At 33.9% G+C, this 16,398-nt stretch overlaps 1 protein-coding gene across 8 annotated transcripts in view; it reads left to right on the top strand.

Moving 5' to 3' along the window:
* RELCH (RAB11 binding and LisH domain, coiled-coil and HEAT repeat containing) overlaps window positions 1-16,398 on the top strand; it is a 118,327-nt gene that overhangs the window by 77,041 nt on the left and 24,888 nt on the right. For all 8 annotated transcript variants that reach the window (XR_010836777.1, XR_010836776.1, XM_059039365.2 and 5 more), the window contains 6 exons: window positions 3,089-3,245; window positions 3,871-3,994; window positions 6,050-6,098; window positions 8,171-8,250; window positions 11,660-11,766; window positions 12,750-12,849. Coding sequence is in view for 6 of the 8 variants with exons in the window: in XM_059039365.2 (XP_058895348.1) it covers window positions 3,089-3,245; window positions 3,871-3,994; window positions 6,050-6,098; window positions 8,171-8,250; window positions 11,660-11,766; window positions 12,750-12,849 (617 nt within the window). In the remaining 2 variants the exon portion in view is untranslated. The remainder of the gene's footprint in view (window positions 1-3,088; window positions 3,246-3,870; window positions 3,995-6,049; window positions 6,099-8,170; window positions 8,251-11,659; window positions 11,767-12,749; window positions 12,850-16,398) is intronic.

Here is a 16,398-nt window from a genome sequence, read left to right as displayed (position 1 = left end):
AGATCAAGGTGTCAGTAGGGTTGGTTCCTTCTGAAAGGCTGTGAGGGAAAAGCTGATTCATGCCTCTCTCCTAGCTTCTGGTCGTTTGCTGGCAATCTCTGGTGTTCTTTGGCTTATAGATACATCACCCCAGTCTCTGCCTTCATCTTCACATTCCATTCTCCGTGTGTGTGTGTGCACACGCCTGCACTTGTCTCTGTCCAAATTTCCCTTTTATAAGATCAGTTATATTGCATTAGAAGTCCACGCAATTCCAGTATGACTTAATCTTATCTAATTATATCTGCAACAACAGTATTTCCAAATAAGGTCACATTCTGAGGTTCTAGGGGTTTGGACTTCAACATATGAATTTTTTTTTTTTTTTTTTTTTTTGGTACATGGGCCTCTCAACGCTGTGGCCTCTCCTGTTGCGGAGCACAGGCTCCGGACGCGCAGGCTCAGCGGCCATGGCTCACGGGCCCAGCCGCTCCGCGGCATGTGGGATCTTCCCGGACCGGGGCACGAACCCATGTCCCCTGCATCGGCAGGCGGACTCTCAACCACTGCACCACCAGGAAAGCCCAACATATGAAATTTTAAGGGAGACACAGTTCAACCCACAGCACTTGCTATCATTCATTCATTTAGCAAATAATTCTTAAATGTCACCTATTGCCAAGCACATGTTAGAGATTAGATAGAAAATTTTCAAAACTACTTTACCATCCTGAACATATTCCTTCTGGTGTTTATTGACCTTTCCTTGTGATTATGTCTTTGTCATGCCAAAAATAATCTTTTAAGTTCTTATTGACTTAATTTGACCCTCTGACTTTTAATAGTAGCTGTAAATGTTAATGTTATTATTCTCGCATGTAGGTTATAATACATTTATTATAAATGAGGAAATATTATATCCTTATTTAGGGTCTATCTATATATCTATGTCTCTGTGTCTATCTGTATGTATATCTATATAATTTGGGATACAGTTTATTACAAGTGAAGATTTAATAGTTTTCTCTTACGTAATGAAAATTCCAGAGCACTAGCTAATACTTATGTCAGGCACTATTTTAAACACTTGAGATACACTCATAAACAAAACAGACAAATATCTCTGCCATGAAGAGCTTACATTCTAGTGAGAGGGAAATACATTGAAGAGTCATACAGTTGTTATTTTGCTGAATTTGTATAGTTGTGGTAATTTTTTGACAATAAAATACCTATTAAAATGGCATTCTGGGGACTCTTCTGTATGGTTACAAGTTAGATGCTCAAATTTTTAAAAATCTTTTAAAATAGAATAATGTTTTGAGGTCCCTGAACCATTCTGATTGCTTATCTGTTAGAACTGAGTTATCTAAGTAATTGCTTATTTCTTGACATTGTTTTGCTTCTGTTGGACCTAGCTTTAAATCTTTGGACCTCACTTTGCCTGTAATAAATCTTGACATTATCTGATTTACTTTTAACTGTTCCACTATTTTTCAATAATTTGTCAGTATTTTTGAAGGAATAATATATTGATACATTCCATCATAGTATTGCAGATTGTGACCAATATGATATAATCCTTTTTGAACTTATCAGATATGCTTTGACAATATAGAAATATGAAGTACAGATATCCCTCACCATCCAAATCTGTTTGATTCCTAGGTTGAGATAATGATAACTCAAGCAGAAACCTCAGATAGTATGGGATACCATGTTACCTAAATTCATTTATTTGTTTGTTTGTGTGTGTATTATGATAGCAAATAGGAGACTTCAGCTAGCAAGGGATAACCTTTATCTGTACTTGATATTGTTAAAAGCCTTGGGCAGCATAGGAGGACAATACCATCTTAATTTTGTCATAGAGCATTTTTAAAGTTATTTCATGTTTTCTTAAGTTTAATAATTATCATTACACCATTAATATGTTTTGAGAAAATGCTGCATCCTTAATTGTGTCTTTTTAGGGTGTTAACCTCTATGCAGGAATGCTAGGCCATTAGGAATTTCTGTTCAACCGTTAATGAGCTGTTGGTAGCATTATTCACTTAACAGCCATCTAAGACCTGTTCTTTAATAACCTGGAATCTAATTATGATCTGTAGAATCATAGATTTTATTGATGTGTTCAAATTTTACAATATACCTGTATATTCATGTTTTATTTACATAATTTTAAAAGTAATTTTTTCAGTGTTTCCCCCCAAACTTTTAAAGTATATACATGAGACTGGTTATAACATTTATAATACATTTTTTAATAATAATTTTGCTTTATCTTACTGGTCACTGGTTTTAACACTTTATAGTAACTTAATATTTATTAAACTATGGAACATTTTTTAAATAAATCATTTGATATTGGAGATTAAATACTTAAGAAGCCTGTTCACCTCAAGTTTTAATGTATTTTAGGTCATTATTCTCTGGTATTAAACAGTTTTTCCTTGCTGTCAACCTATTAGTTTCTTGCTGCCTGAAGGAAATATTTTATCATAGTTATTAGTTTTTGACATAAACAGTCTGGTGGAATTACAAGTATTTCTATTTTTTTAAAACCAAATTCAAGTCCATATTTAGCTGAGATCTTATTTTGTGGCCAATTTTAATTTAAACTAAGTGAAATTTTACTCTTCACTGGCAAGCTCTTTCATTACAATATTCATTTACTAGTTATTTAGTCTCATAAAATCTTCATTTTTGAGATTTGCTAAATTTGTTCACATGTGACAAAAGTTTACAGTTGATCCTTAAACAACAGGAGTTTGAACTGTACACATCCACTTATATGTGAATACTTTTCAATAGTTAATGCTATAGTACTACATGGTCTGTCGTTGGTTGAATTTGTGGATGTGGAAGAACCTCTGATACAGAGGGCCGACTGTAAGTTGGAGGCAGATTAACCCCCGATTGTACAGGGATCAACTGTATTTCATTTTTTTCTAAAAATGGTTTAATTAATATATTTTAGTTTTATATTTAAAGTCTATAATAAGCTAAATAAAATTAGGAGGCAGAACCTTACTTTTCTTTTGACAGAATAGCTAACTTTCCAAACTGTCATTTTCTATGTGATTTATTTTGCTTCTAATTTTTATAGTGACTAGGTTCCCTCGGCCTATGTCGCCTCTTCAAGATGTGTCTACTATTATTGGAAGTCGTGAGCAATTGGCAGTGCTGCTACAACTTTATGATTACCAGCTGGAACATGAGGGTACAACAGGCTGGGAGAGTTTACTGTGGGTTGTCAATCAATTGTAAGTTACCACCTCCGTATTCATTTGGTACATCTCAATCAGTTGAATGAAAGATAGCTCACTGTATTTAGCCTGGGCACTGAGGGACAAAATATTAAAAAACAAATAGCAAAACATAACTTGGCACCATCCATGGTAAATTTCTTTAGGAGAGGAGATAACTACTCAATAACTACTAGATATGTAGTTATTTGTCTATGAAGATGGTGCTGCTCTATTATATCAGAAGACCTAACTGCTGCCTTATTGTCTACAAGTGGTGATGGATTTTAAACTACATCCAGACTTTTCATTTTTGAGGCTAAAGTGGATGATGCCAGTGTAGCCAAGCTCTTGTATGATATATCAGCTCCATTGATTGGAGTCTCATTAACTCCATACCTAGAACCCTACCATTAAGATTCCATATATTTTATGGCAATCAGTTAAAATTTATTTTAAGAAATTTATAGAATATAAACTGAAGACTTTACAAAGGGTCCCAAACAACTCCTTTGCGTTCCAATTTTACTGGCTATGAAAAGCAGAACAGAAGATATTGTTAGATTTGCATTGTTTCAGAAATTGGCAAGGAAACAGTAATTTATTTGTACCCCTGCCTATTTTTCTTTCCTTTCATATTCAGGTTGCCACAGCTTATAGAAATAGTTGGCAAAATTAATGTTACTTCAACTGCCTGTGTCCATGAATTCTCCAGATTTTTCTGGCGCCTTTGCCGGACATTTGGCAAAATTTTTACAAACACTAAGGTAAAAGCTTGTATTCCATTTTTTCTTATATGCAAGAGACATAGAAATGTAATGTGTTAATTAATGCTATAGCAGAGTAAATAAAAATGTGAGCCCTTCCTTTATTCAAATTATCTTTTAATACCTTAGAAAACTGTGATAGTAAAAGAAAATTCCAGTCAGTAATATTCTTCTCTTTATTGATTTTCAGAAGATGATTTAGCCATAACTTAGTTTGTATCCAGATTTGGATATAAGATCTACTCACTGTGGATATCTCAAAGCTTTCTAGCATAGGAAGTATCAGATAGGGGACTCAACTACGATTCTTTGAATGTGCTTCTGTTGCTTCACCATCTACCACAGATTCAGGAAGCAGCCATTTGCTCAGCAGGCTTTGGTCAAAACTTCAGGTGATGATAGAATCAAAGCAGCTTGTATAGAATACTTGCTACAAGATACAAGCTCTTGGAATAGAATGGACACTTGAGATAAATGCTGCATATTTCAGTCACTGTCATATTTGCCTATCTAGGTTATTCTGTAGTTTTAGATATTAAATTGGAATGTCGTTAGGTCCCACTTTCTTCTTCAATCCTGTTACTGCATTTGTCTTCATAGCATATTGTTAAGCCAATTCTTTAGAGCTCTAATAAAAACAAAAAGATGTAATTGCTATAATCAAATGTTAATCAAGACATTTAAAAGGTAAAAATTTTGCGTAGCTCTTTACTATTAAACCTGTAGTTACTGAAACATTTAGAGCATGACAGTTTGGTATAGTGGACTGGATGAAATTCGGAAAATAGGTTATGACCCTGTTATGTTTGTATCCTATGATAAATCATTTAATGTATCTGTGCTTAATCTTTCCATGTGTGAAATGAAGAAGTTGCTTCAGTGTCATTTAATTCTATAAGTCTGATTCTGTAGATTAATCTTTTCACAGTGGTCTACATCTCAGTTTAAATTGAATTTGGAAATTAATATGCCTGACCTGTCAACAGGAGGACAAAAACCAGAGCTTGATGTTATTGTAGAAGAAACAAAATCATTTTACATTTTTTACTAACATGTAATTATTAAACAAATATAATTTGATTTTACTGGTACTCACACATGGCACAATTTGTTTGACATCTCCAAAAGAAGTAGCTGTTATTTATTTTACTTTTTTTACAAAAACAATTAGGAGTTCATTTTAGCACTTAACAGTAAGTGGTTGACTTCAGTGGCCTGAAATCTGAAATCCAATAATGTTAAAAATAAAAAATTGAAACAAGCATTTGCTTTAACTTAAAATTTTAATGTTAAATTCTGTACTTGATGTTTAAAATTAAATTTAAAAGAAGTTAAAGACTAATGTAAGCCAATGGATATCACATGATGAATATGTTACTTATTGAATACCCTAAATGAATGGAATTTCATTTTCATTCCTTTTATATACAGCAAATTTTTTTCAATAATTCTAATCATATAATATCTGCCTAAATACCCTTTCTGACATCGAGGTCAGTTTTAGGAGGTAGTAATTTCAAGCACTTAAAATCACCTTGCAGGGCTTCCCTGGTGGCTCAGTGGTTGAGAGTCCGCCTGCCGATGCAGGGGACACGGGTTCGTGCCCCGGTCTGGGAAGATCCCACGTGCCGCGGAGCGGCTAGACCCGTGAGCCATGGCCGCTGAGCCTGCGCGTCCGGAGCCTGTGCTCCGCAATGGGAGAGGCCACAACAGTGAGAGGCCCGCGTACAGCAAAAAAAAAAAAAAAAAAAAATTACCTTGCAAAATATTTTAATTTAGTGAAGGAAACTAAAGGCCCTTCAGAAAACTTGCTGACCTGAATTGATTTTTTTAAAATATGTTATCTCTAAAAGGTGTTGTTTTCAGTAAATTAACTCTTCTTTTTTCCTATGGCTCTTAAGAATTGTTATGTTTTTGACTACTTGAATCAATGGTCTATAAAAAAAAATAAATAAATAAGTAGTAGTAGCAATGGTAGTAAACATTTTATTTATTTAACCATTGACTGGTCCGTTGAACTTGAGACTTTCTGGATCTTTTCTTTGGGTTGCTTAGGTAAAACCTCAGTTCCAGGAGATTTTAAGACTGTCTGAAGAAAATATTGGTAAGTTTGTTCATTATTACTTTTAAAAACAATTGAATCTCTTTACTCCAGAAAAATTCTTTATTCACTGTATGTAAAGTGTATAAATAAACTAGCAAGTACAATTGAAAAGGAAACTATGGAATTCTTGGTTTTACAACTCTGCCACATCTAATATCCTTCCCATGGGGTGGCAGTAAGATTAATCTTTGTCAATTTGACTGTAAATATCTACCTTCACCGTAATCAAATTGACGTAAGGCTGAGCTTCTCAAACTGAGTACTTGTACCCTTGGAAAGTTGAAGTGGTATATTCGAGATACTGAAAAGGAAAAAATAAAGAGCATCTAATTCAAAATTAGTTACTTAGAACTTTTCAAACTTAAAACAAATTATAATTGAAGAGAATGAAAGATACACATATATGTTTTTTAAATGAAACATGAGATTTTAAAGAAACTACAGGCTTTAATGAGCAGCTCCAGCCCCTCTGTTCATAGTTTTCACTTATCTGTCATAAGAAGTCTAGTTGTAGCACCACTGGCCTAAGAACTCCTTTATGTGTGGATCTTATGTCCATGTGTGTTTTTCTAATTTCTTAGGAACGAATTGTGAAAAATGTTAGGAACAAAAATGTATAGCCCCCCTGTTTTGTTTTTAAACTTGGTTGATTTTGAATGTATAGGTAATTCTTATCTCAGTCCTACCTTAGTGATTTGAATTGAGTCATCTGAAGAACTCCATTTTGGGCTGTCCTCAGAGATAGTTAGAGAATAAATAAATGATTCCCTTTAAGTTTGAAAATGTTGATGAGATTTTTTTTTTGACAAATGCTTCCCAAAGTTTATATTTAATAGCTTTCTAAAGGGTTAATGCTTGGAATACCTAATAGTTGGTATTATCTCTTTAGTTAATTATTAATTCTGATGATAAATTGATGAAGAATATTTATATATTTTTAGAAACTGATAGCTTTTAGAATTATTAGTTAGCTGTGAATATTTAGCTGTTCATATAGGAAGTGATTATTAACCACTGTATATACAGTCTGTATCTGTGAATTCAACTTAAGCTTATGTTCCTAGCCTCAGATTTACCTCTCAGCTACCATAGTCACAGTCAACCAACATCAGTACTCCCCAAAAGAAAAAATTACCCTTACCAAGAGAATAAACAAACCTCAAATACTAATTGATATGAAAATGGAACTTTCTTTTTTGCTGAAAATTCTTTCAGGACAGTTAAATACATTTTTTCAAATCAATTTCTTTATGTACTACTTTCTGAAAAGAATTTAAAACCATATTAAAAATAGAAAAAAGTAATTAAATAAAGTTTGAGTACATAAAAGCAAATGTAAAGCACTTAAAACAGTGCCTAAAAATCAATAAGTGAGAGCTGTGGTGCTATAAATAGCAACTGTCATATCACCTCTGGAACATTTTTATTTTTAAATCATCTACACCTGCTGCATAAGAAAATCTCTTATGTTACAGTAGTCACAGGACACTCACCTGTGATTGGATGCTTTCCCCTCTCCCCATGCTTTACTTAGCCTCCCTACTCCATGAAAATAATCAGGGTTCTGTCTGGCTGAAAATCCCTATACAGGATTCAGGAGGAGCTCTGGAACTAGGCTAGCACTGGAAACTAAATAGTATCTCATACCTGGAAGCAGGTAAAATGTATATCTGGGTGCCTCCTTTCAGCTGAGTGCCTTTACGTTTTACTGAATACTGCAAATTGAAAGTCTGACAATTTATGAAGACCTGCTTATACGGGCACTTGGGAGAGTGTTAAAGAAAGCTCCGATTTCTGACTGTGCAAATAACAGTACAGCATCTCATTCTGGTTATTAAAGTTTTTCCCATCTATCAAAACTGTTTATGCTAATGGCTCTGAAAAGTATTAAGTTATATAATATTTTCACAACCACCAGTGGATATGTGTTTTAATCAAAATATTTTTCAAAGTAATAATATTTATTTGTAAGCCTTGTAACCAGTTGTAATTTTTAATATAATTTGTCTTATGACTTTTTGCTTTACATTTAAAGCATACTCAGATTTTTAAAATTGTTTTTGTGATTTTAGATTCCTCAGCAGGAAATGGGGTCCTCACTAAAGCTACTGTCCCTATTTATGCAACAGGAGTCCTTACGTGTTATATTCAGGTAAGGGAAAAATTCTTTTGCTGGCAAATGTAAAGCACTTTCTATTTAGAAAGATAGCTAATATTATGTCTTTCAATGTGTTTATAATTGAAAATGTTACCCATAAATGAAAACAAAATTTATTTATTCATTTCATTCAGTAAATAATTTACGGTGGCGAGCATATTTCAGTAATAGTCTCTGAGGAAAATCTCTGTTGGACAAATAAATTTAGAGATTCTGTGCTTCTTGATATTTTGTGAGAGGTGTTAGATTGCACTTATTTAGCAATTTCTTTGTATTTCCTAATCATTTTTTCATTAATAACAAACAAAGCGCATGTGTTAGGTGAAGCAAACTACAAAATGCTGTAGCATAGTATATCATCATTTTTAGTAAGGTACTTTTTAGTAATGCTTTATTTTTCTTAATTGTTACTGCATAATAAATTACCCCCAAACATAAAGGCTTATTATAACCCTTTTATTTGCTCACGGACTTTGCTCAGCTAAGCGTCTCTCCTTGCTGGTAGTCGCTTGTGTTGCTGCATTCCCTTGGTTGGTTGGTACGGGGTTCAGCAAGGATGGCTGAGCGTCAGTCTCCATATGGTCTTAGGGCCTCTCTATGTCCCCAGTGCCTGTGGAACAGCAGAGCCAGACTCATTACATGGTGGCTCAGGGCTCCCCGAATTGCAAAATCAGAATCTGCTAGGCTAAAGCCTAGGCTTGGAATTAGCACATCACTACTACTGCATTTTATTGCTTAAAGCAAGTCACAGGCCCAGCCCAGATTCAAAAAGAGGGAACTAAAATGAGAGCATGAACCAGGAGATGTGGTTCATCGGTGGTCACCAATGTAACAGACCACCTCACTCTACTTAACATTGTTTTAAGTAAACACATTATGTTTATTAAGGCACATCAGTCATTTTTAAGTGAGAGGCAGTCCCACCTGTGAGGCGAAGATATGGACCCAAGATAAAGCATTTTTAGGAATTAGAATGTGAGAAGCAAACAGGAAGTTCTTTTTTCCCAAATTTACCCGATTAATACCTAATTTCTTTTGCCTTTTGTATTCAGAGTACAGCAGTTCATATTTATTGCACTCTTTTTCCAAAACAGATTTGAACCATCCTATAATATTAAAATATAGTTCTACAGTATCATATGATACCTTGAAACAGAAGCTCCAACTCTGTTAAAGTAGTACAGTATTCTTTTAAACTTTTCTACACTAGTTTCTAAGACTACTCCATAATATGTGTACACAGAGAATCCCTGTGTTTAGAATTTTTTAAAAATACCTGACAGTGATAAACACTATTCGTTTTTTTTTTTTTAATAAATTTATTTATTTATTTATTTAGGGCTGTGTTGGGTCTTCGTTTCTGTTCGAGGGCTTTCTCCAGTTGCAGAGAGCGGGGGCCACTCTTCGTCGCGGTGCGCGGGCCTCTCACTGTCACGGCCTCCCTTGTTGCGGAGCACAGGCTCCAGACGTGCAGGCTCAGTAGTTTGTGGCTCACAGGCTTAGTTGCTCCGCGGCATGTGGGATCTTCCCAAACCAGGGCTCGAACCCGTGTCCCCTGCATCGGCAGGCAGATTCCCAACCACTGCGCCACCAGGGAAGCCCCTAGAATATTTTAAGTCATGTAACCTTAACAGATTGGATCTATTGTTATTCTTAAATTCATGGAGATTAAGTCCTAGCACATATTACGAGGCACAATAGCATGAATACCATTTTCCTCTTTAATTTTAGAAGCTCTTCCAAGTGTGACATCTATATTTTTCTCTCTCATTTTTAAGCTCTGGCAGTTGGTTAGTACGTTGATTTTTACCATAAATGGTATTTTAAGACATAATAAAGTATGAAGTACAAAGTTTGCCTCATGGTAATCCCTCAGGATAGGTTTGTTGAATAAATGAATAAACACATGTTTTTTGAGCCACTATATGAAATCCAAATATCTCAAGAGATAAGAACTTTCCTGCTGGTTACAAAATGTGAATTGAGGTGGCTGTCCTAGATTGCCCACACCAGCTGTTAATATTTTTCTTACTAAACTAAATTTTCTGTTAGAGTTAATCACTGCCCTGATTGCTTTGGTAAACAAAACTTATTTTGAATCAAATACATGAGCACTATTAAATTTCAAAGCTGAGAAATAGTATTATAGTAAACTTTCAAATCAAAGGAATCCATGCTCATTTAGAAGTATATTTCATAGGTCTTATTTCACACTTAAGTTTTTTCAGATTTACAGTTTATCTTCCAAATTTATGGATACTCTGTTTAACATAGTAAGCGACTATAAATGAGTGAGATCTACATTCCAACACAGTTCTGATGCTGGTTTGTCAGTGTCTAAGTTCTTCCCTAAGTAGACTGGCATATTATAAAACTGCTGTGTCCATCCTTTATTCATGCTGATCATTACTTTTGTCAATCACTTATCTGTACCTCATTCTAAATTAACCTGACCATGTAGAAAAAAGGTAGGTGGTAATCTAGTCTTCCTCATGGATCTATTGATATATACAGAAGCCATTTATTGTTGAGCTAATAAGACCCAAAGATGAAATACCTGACTCTATATATATTTATTTTCTGATAGAATGTCAGATTCCCTCCCTTACAGACTCAGGCTAATTTAACATACAGTTATTTTTTTTAACTTTCCTATTTAGTAGACCTGCTTTTTCTAACATATTTCGTAATACAGTACTGTGTAAGAAAAAAGAAACATTTTTTCAGATTATTAAAATAATGGTTTGTCAAAGAAAGATTAAAAGTCAAGATTATTTTTTAGTCAAGGGTGCAACTGTTTTAAGAACACAGTGGTCTCTATTTCAGCAAGTGTGAAGCTTCTCACCTCTAATAATTTCTCAGATATCAATTTTCTACTATTAGGAGGATAACTATTTTAGTGGTTTGTATTTAAGAATTTAGAGCCAAAGTTAATGGGAAGTAAAATTGGTAAAATAGATTTTAATAAAAGAATATACCTTGTTATGTTTTAAACCAGAACTATCTAATCGATAGTGCAATGATGTAAGTAATCTGTATCTGAGCTGTCCGGTAAGGTAACCACTAACCACACAAATGGCTGTTAAACAACTTGAATTGTAACTAGTGCAACTAGGAGCTGAATCTTTTATTTTACTTCATTTTTAGTTTAAATATAAGTAACCACATGTGGTGAGTGGCTACCATATTGGACAGCACAGGTCTGAATCTGTGAATCAAGATAGTCTTTGTCCTCATACCTTTGTGATCATAGATATGCTTAATAAATATCTTTAATTAAAATGCTCCCAAATTAGGATATTTTCCCCTTATTTGGTAAAATTTTCTAATTATAGTTAGGAAATTATGGTTTTAGTTCTACTTGATTGCATGGAAATTCATTATCAGTCTTTTTCCTCTGTAGGAAGAAGACCGAAAGCTGTTAATTGGATTCTTAGAAGATGTAATGACCTTGCTTTCATTATCTCATGCTCCTCTTGATAGCCTGAAAGCTTCTTTTGTGGAACTGGGGTAAAAATAATAGCTTATAGTTTTTTAAAAGCTATGTAAAGTTTTAAAATTGGATTTATAGAGTACATACTTTTAGTCTAAAAAGATTGGCATACACACCAAATCTCTTGGTTTTGAGACTTAAGATTTTTTCGTTTGTTTTTAGTTTTTCCTATTTGTACATTCTTAATATTTTGTAATTAATGCATTATAATAAAAGAATGGGGGAAAGGATACAGACATATCTTCTTTGAAGCAGTTGGAGAAATAGAGTCAAGTACAGATTTGAAGAAAATTCAGTATCCCAAAACTGGAAAAGGAGCCCCAAGTGAAAGCCAGCTCATTTGATTTTTCCATTCCATTTGATTTGCCTAGTCCCTCAGAAGCACATCATCTAGCGGCTTAAGTAGTTTTATCTCATTCTTTACTTATGTGTTTATTAATAATACTGTCCCACATTTGGATAGGCTTCACAGCCAACTTACTCTTCCATATAGGTGATTTATCGTAATTGATCCTACAAACAACCATATGATGTAAATAGGACAGTATTGTCCCAGATTTTTATAGATGCAGAAATTAAAACCCACAGAGGTTAGAGCTTACCCATTTGGCTCTTAGTCCAGTGTTTTTTTTCTCATAAGTAATAAATTTTATTTTACTTTATTTTTTTATAATTTTAACTTTTATGCTATTAAAGAGTTGAAATATCTATCCTAATTGCAAATACTTAGAGAAACTAAAAGTATAGTTCCTGAATATGCTAGAAGTTTGTAGTTTTATAAGGTGACTTCCTTTTTTAAAGAATCTTGGATGTAACCTATTAAACCATACAAAGTAATTCTATATGTTTTGCCAATATTTTTATCATTAATATTCCTCATAAATGTAGTATTTTTCAATATACCAATAAGGCAAAATAAACTTTAATGAAAGAATATACCTTTTTATATTTTAAAGAACTATGTGGCTCTCACTTTTAGCATTGATTTTTTTTCTTTCAGTGCAAATCCAGCCTACCATGAGTTACTGTTAACTGTTTTATGGTATGGTGTTGTCCATACTTCAGCACTTGTGAGATGTACTGCTGCTAGAATGTTTGAGGTATGTAAACAAATGCTTCTATTGGTTCAGATCATAATAATTTTCTTCGGAAGAGGGAGAGGGAATATTTCTTAAAAAGCAGAGAGGCTTTTCATTCTATGGTATATTGATGTATATTTTATGGCATTGAAGAGTATCTAGTTGTGTACTGTGTGATGGGGCAGAAATTTAGCTTTGGTACATTTCAGATTATTTTCTAGCCTTATTGGTTCCTTGAATGTTATTGTATTATCATTTTCATTTCTCAGAATTTCTTTTAAATCTTATTTTAATTTCTATCCTATGTAAATCTTCCTGGCTATACTTTCTATTTACTGAGGCACACAGCTATTAAAATAAAGTAAAACAATATAAGATATCTTTAAAGTTGTAAAATATAGTTGGATTCATGAGTAAAATATAGTTGGATTCAATACTTGCAATTATGGAAATATTTATTTTACTGATTATTCCTACTTCATTATTCCCTCACCTTTCATATCTGGAATAACAACATCTCTATACATTAACTGCCCGTAGACTTATAAGACAGAAGAGACTTCTTAAATTGCCACCTACCCAAGTTTAGTATGAAAATTGAAATACCTATCTTTTTATCCATCATAGAGGAAATTATGTTAGCCTAGTGTACATATATATATATGATTCTAGAACTTGAATTTGAGCACTGAAAGTGGTTTACAGTGTTATTTACTGTTCTTGCGTCTTCTCGTAGAGCCATACTGGCTGGGTTCAGTGTCTGTCTCTGCCACTTAATGCCAGTTTCCGACTTCTCTGTGCTTTAGTTTTCTCATCTATAACGTAAGTGAAGATGATAATAATAAGTATCCATCTCAAAGGATTTTTGTTAATTTTAAATGAATTAATACTTCTGAGGTCTTAAAACAGTGTCTGGCACATAATAATAAGAGCTTAATAAATGTTAACTATCATTCTGATTACTGTCTTTTTTTAATATGCTGTTGCTTCACAAAATAATATAATAGTTTAGGAAAAGTATACTTATCCAAACTAAAATCGTCCTTAATACACATGTGGGGCTTCCCTGGTGGCGCAGTGGTTGAGAGCCCGCCTGCCGGCGCAGGAGACACGGGTTCGTGCCCTGGTCCGGGAGGATCCCGCGTGCCGCGGAGCGGCTGGGCCCGTGAGCCGTGGCCGCTGAGCCTGCGCGTCCGGAGCCTGTGCTCCGCGGCGGGAGAGGCCACAACAGTGAGAGGCCCGCATACCGCAAAAAAAAAAAAAAAAAAAAAAAAAATACACATGTGATTCTTGAAATATCTTAAAGCACTTATTTTCATAAGAATTAGACAATTCAGTTTTTCCTGAATTTTAGAATTTTTACATAACTTAAGATAAATTGCAATCTAAAGGATAGAGCACTGACAGATTTAAAACATATACCTTCTAAAATTCTTAAATATATAAAATAGATTTGTGGAATCTAAAGAAAATTCCATCCTTATGAGGAGGCTGAAAATCCTCTGAACGTGTTATTCCCACAATTATACATATTTGATCAAAAAAAACTAATCACATGTTCTTTGTCAAGATAAATTCCAAATTAAAAATTCAGTTAGATGTCTAGCATAAGTGCCTTCTGGGTATAAATAATTTTTGTTTATTCAATATGCTGAAAAATAATTATTACCATGAAAGAAAAAAGTTTTTCTTTAGCCTCCTCTCCCCCTCAAAAGAAAAAAGTATCTTTTTTCTTTAATGTACTCACTTAAGAGGATTTTATTCTAAGACCATAACAGCTATTTCTTTCTCTTAAACCATTTATTTCTAAAATGTATGTATATACTGGTGAAGCATACAATATAAATGAAAATAAAGAAAGTGAAGCGTCCTCCCTTTTTACTAGTTTCTGTGGGGTTTTTTCTGCCTTATTTCTTACATGTGCTTTTTGTCTGGTTTTGGTTTCTATGTCTGCTGTCAGTGCTGGTTGGAAACTATACCTATGCTTAAGCAGTTCTCAGTGTTCTCTCAAGTTGATTATGAGTTTCTGAGTCTAATCTGAGAGACTTATTTTAATGATTTTTCAAGTTCATTTATGATAAAAAATTTTTACTGAGCATGCCAGTAAAAGTCATTAGTAGGAAAAATTAGTTACTTTTTTGTCAGTGAGGCTTATTTTGAATAATATTGTATTAAAAGAATAATTATTTCATAAGATTTCTTTTGATACTGATACTTTATAATTTATAGTTATGCCTGCTTTCCCCACCCCCAAAATGAGTTAATTCAAAATAAAAACACAAAAAACAGGTCACTTAAAATTTTTAATTTTTTTAATGTAAGGCCAGAAACTACTGAGAAGAAAGCAATAAATGGATATACCGGGAACATAATATGAGATACTTAGTGAAATGGAACACTAAATTTAGCTCTGAGTTTTCAGACAGCGGGACAAAAAGGGGAAATCCAATCAGTCATATTATTCTCATTGTTAAATAAGAGACAATATATTCTTGATGTAACAAATTATTATTGAAATTGATTTATAAAAGAGACTTTATTATGTGACTTCCAGTGTGACATAATGGATTTCCCAATCGATGCAGAAAATAATATAATGATTTCTTACATGAATCATAAGGAGATAAATCAGGTAACATTAAGACCACAACACAAAGAAAGCATGGGCTTTTAAGACAAATGTGACTGAGTCCATTTTCTATCTCTACCTCTTTGGGGCTCTAAAACCCTGGGCAAGTTATTTAACTTCTCTTAGGCTCAGTTTCTTCATCTGTTAAAACATTAATAATAATTGTACTTACCTCATCATGTTTAAAAATCAAATGATAAAGTGTGTCTAAAATGTGTAATAATTAATAGCTCTTAAATTTTGCTTTCCGGGCTTCCCTGGTGGCGCAGTGGTTGAGAGTCCGCCTGCCGATGCAGGGGACACGGGTTCATGCCCCGGTCCGGGAAGATCCCACATGCCGCGGAGCGGCTGGGCCCGTGAGCCATGGCCACTGAGCCTGCGTGTCCGGAGCCTGTGCTCCGCTACGGGAGAGGCCACAACAAGCAGAGGCCCGCGTACCGCAAAAAAAAAAAAAAAAATTTGCTTTCCGATTTTCCAGCTTAATAAATTAAACCTGAAAACTCCAGTGCAATGAAAAATTAACGTGCCCCCTGGATTATCCCTTTTTTTTTTTTAATGCTTTTTGGCTGGCACAAGATAGACACTTCAAAATACACTTTACTAAATCGAATCTAAGCTACCTTATTTATAAAATGATACAGAGAAGAAAGTTGTATTTAATGTATTTGAACTTCTTCCCCCTATTTCTTTCTACCTGACATCTGTAATGTTTAAGGTAGTAACAGAAGTTCTTTTGTCATTTTAGTCCCGCCTAAATTATCCATGGTTCTGTTGAAATAAAAATTATTTCAGAATACTGAAGTAGATTCTAAAGTGTATCAGTTGTTAAATGGTAACAGATTACTGTAAAATTAAAAATCTCTGATAAAGGGAGCTCTGCTCTCTGACGTGCTGTGTAGGAGAAATGGTTAACCCAACACAGTGTTGCGTTTTTATTACTA

Source organism: Kogia breviceps, chromosome 15 (genome assembly GCF_026419965.1).
Source record: "Kogia breviceps isolate mKogBre1 chromosome 15, mKogBre1 haplotype 1, whole genome shotgun sequence".
NCBI lineage: Eukaryota > Metazoa > Chordata > Mammalia > Artiodactyla > Physeteridae > Kogia > Kogia breviceps.
Note: the sequence above shows the minus strand (reverse complement) of the source record. Positions and strands in the feature narration are given on the sequence as shown.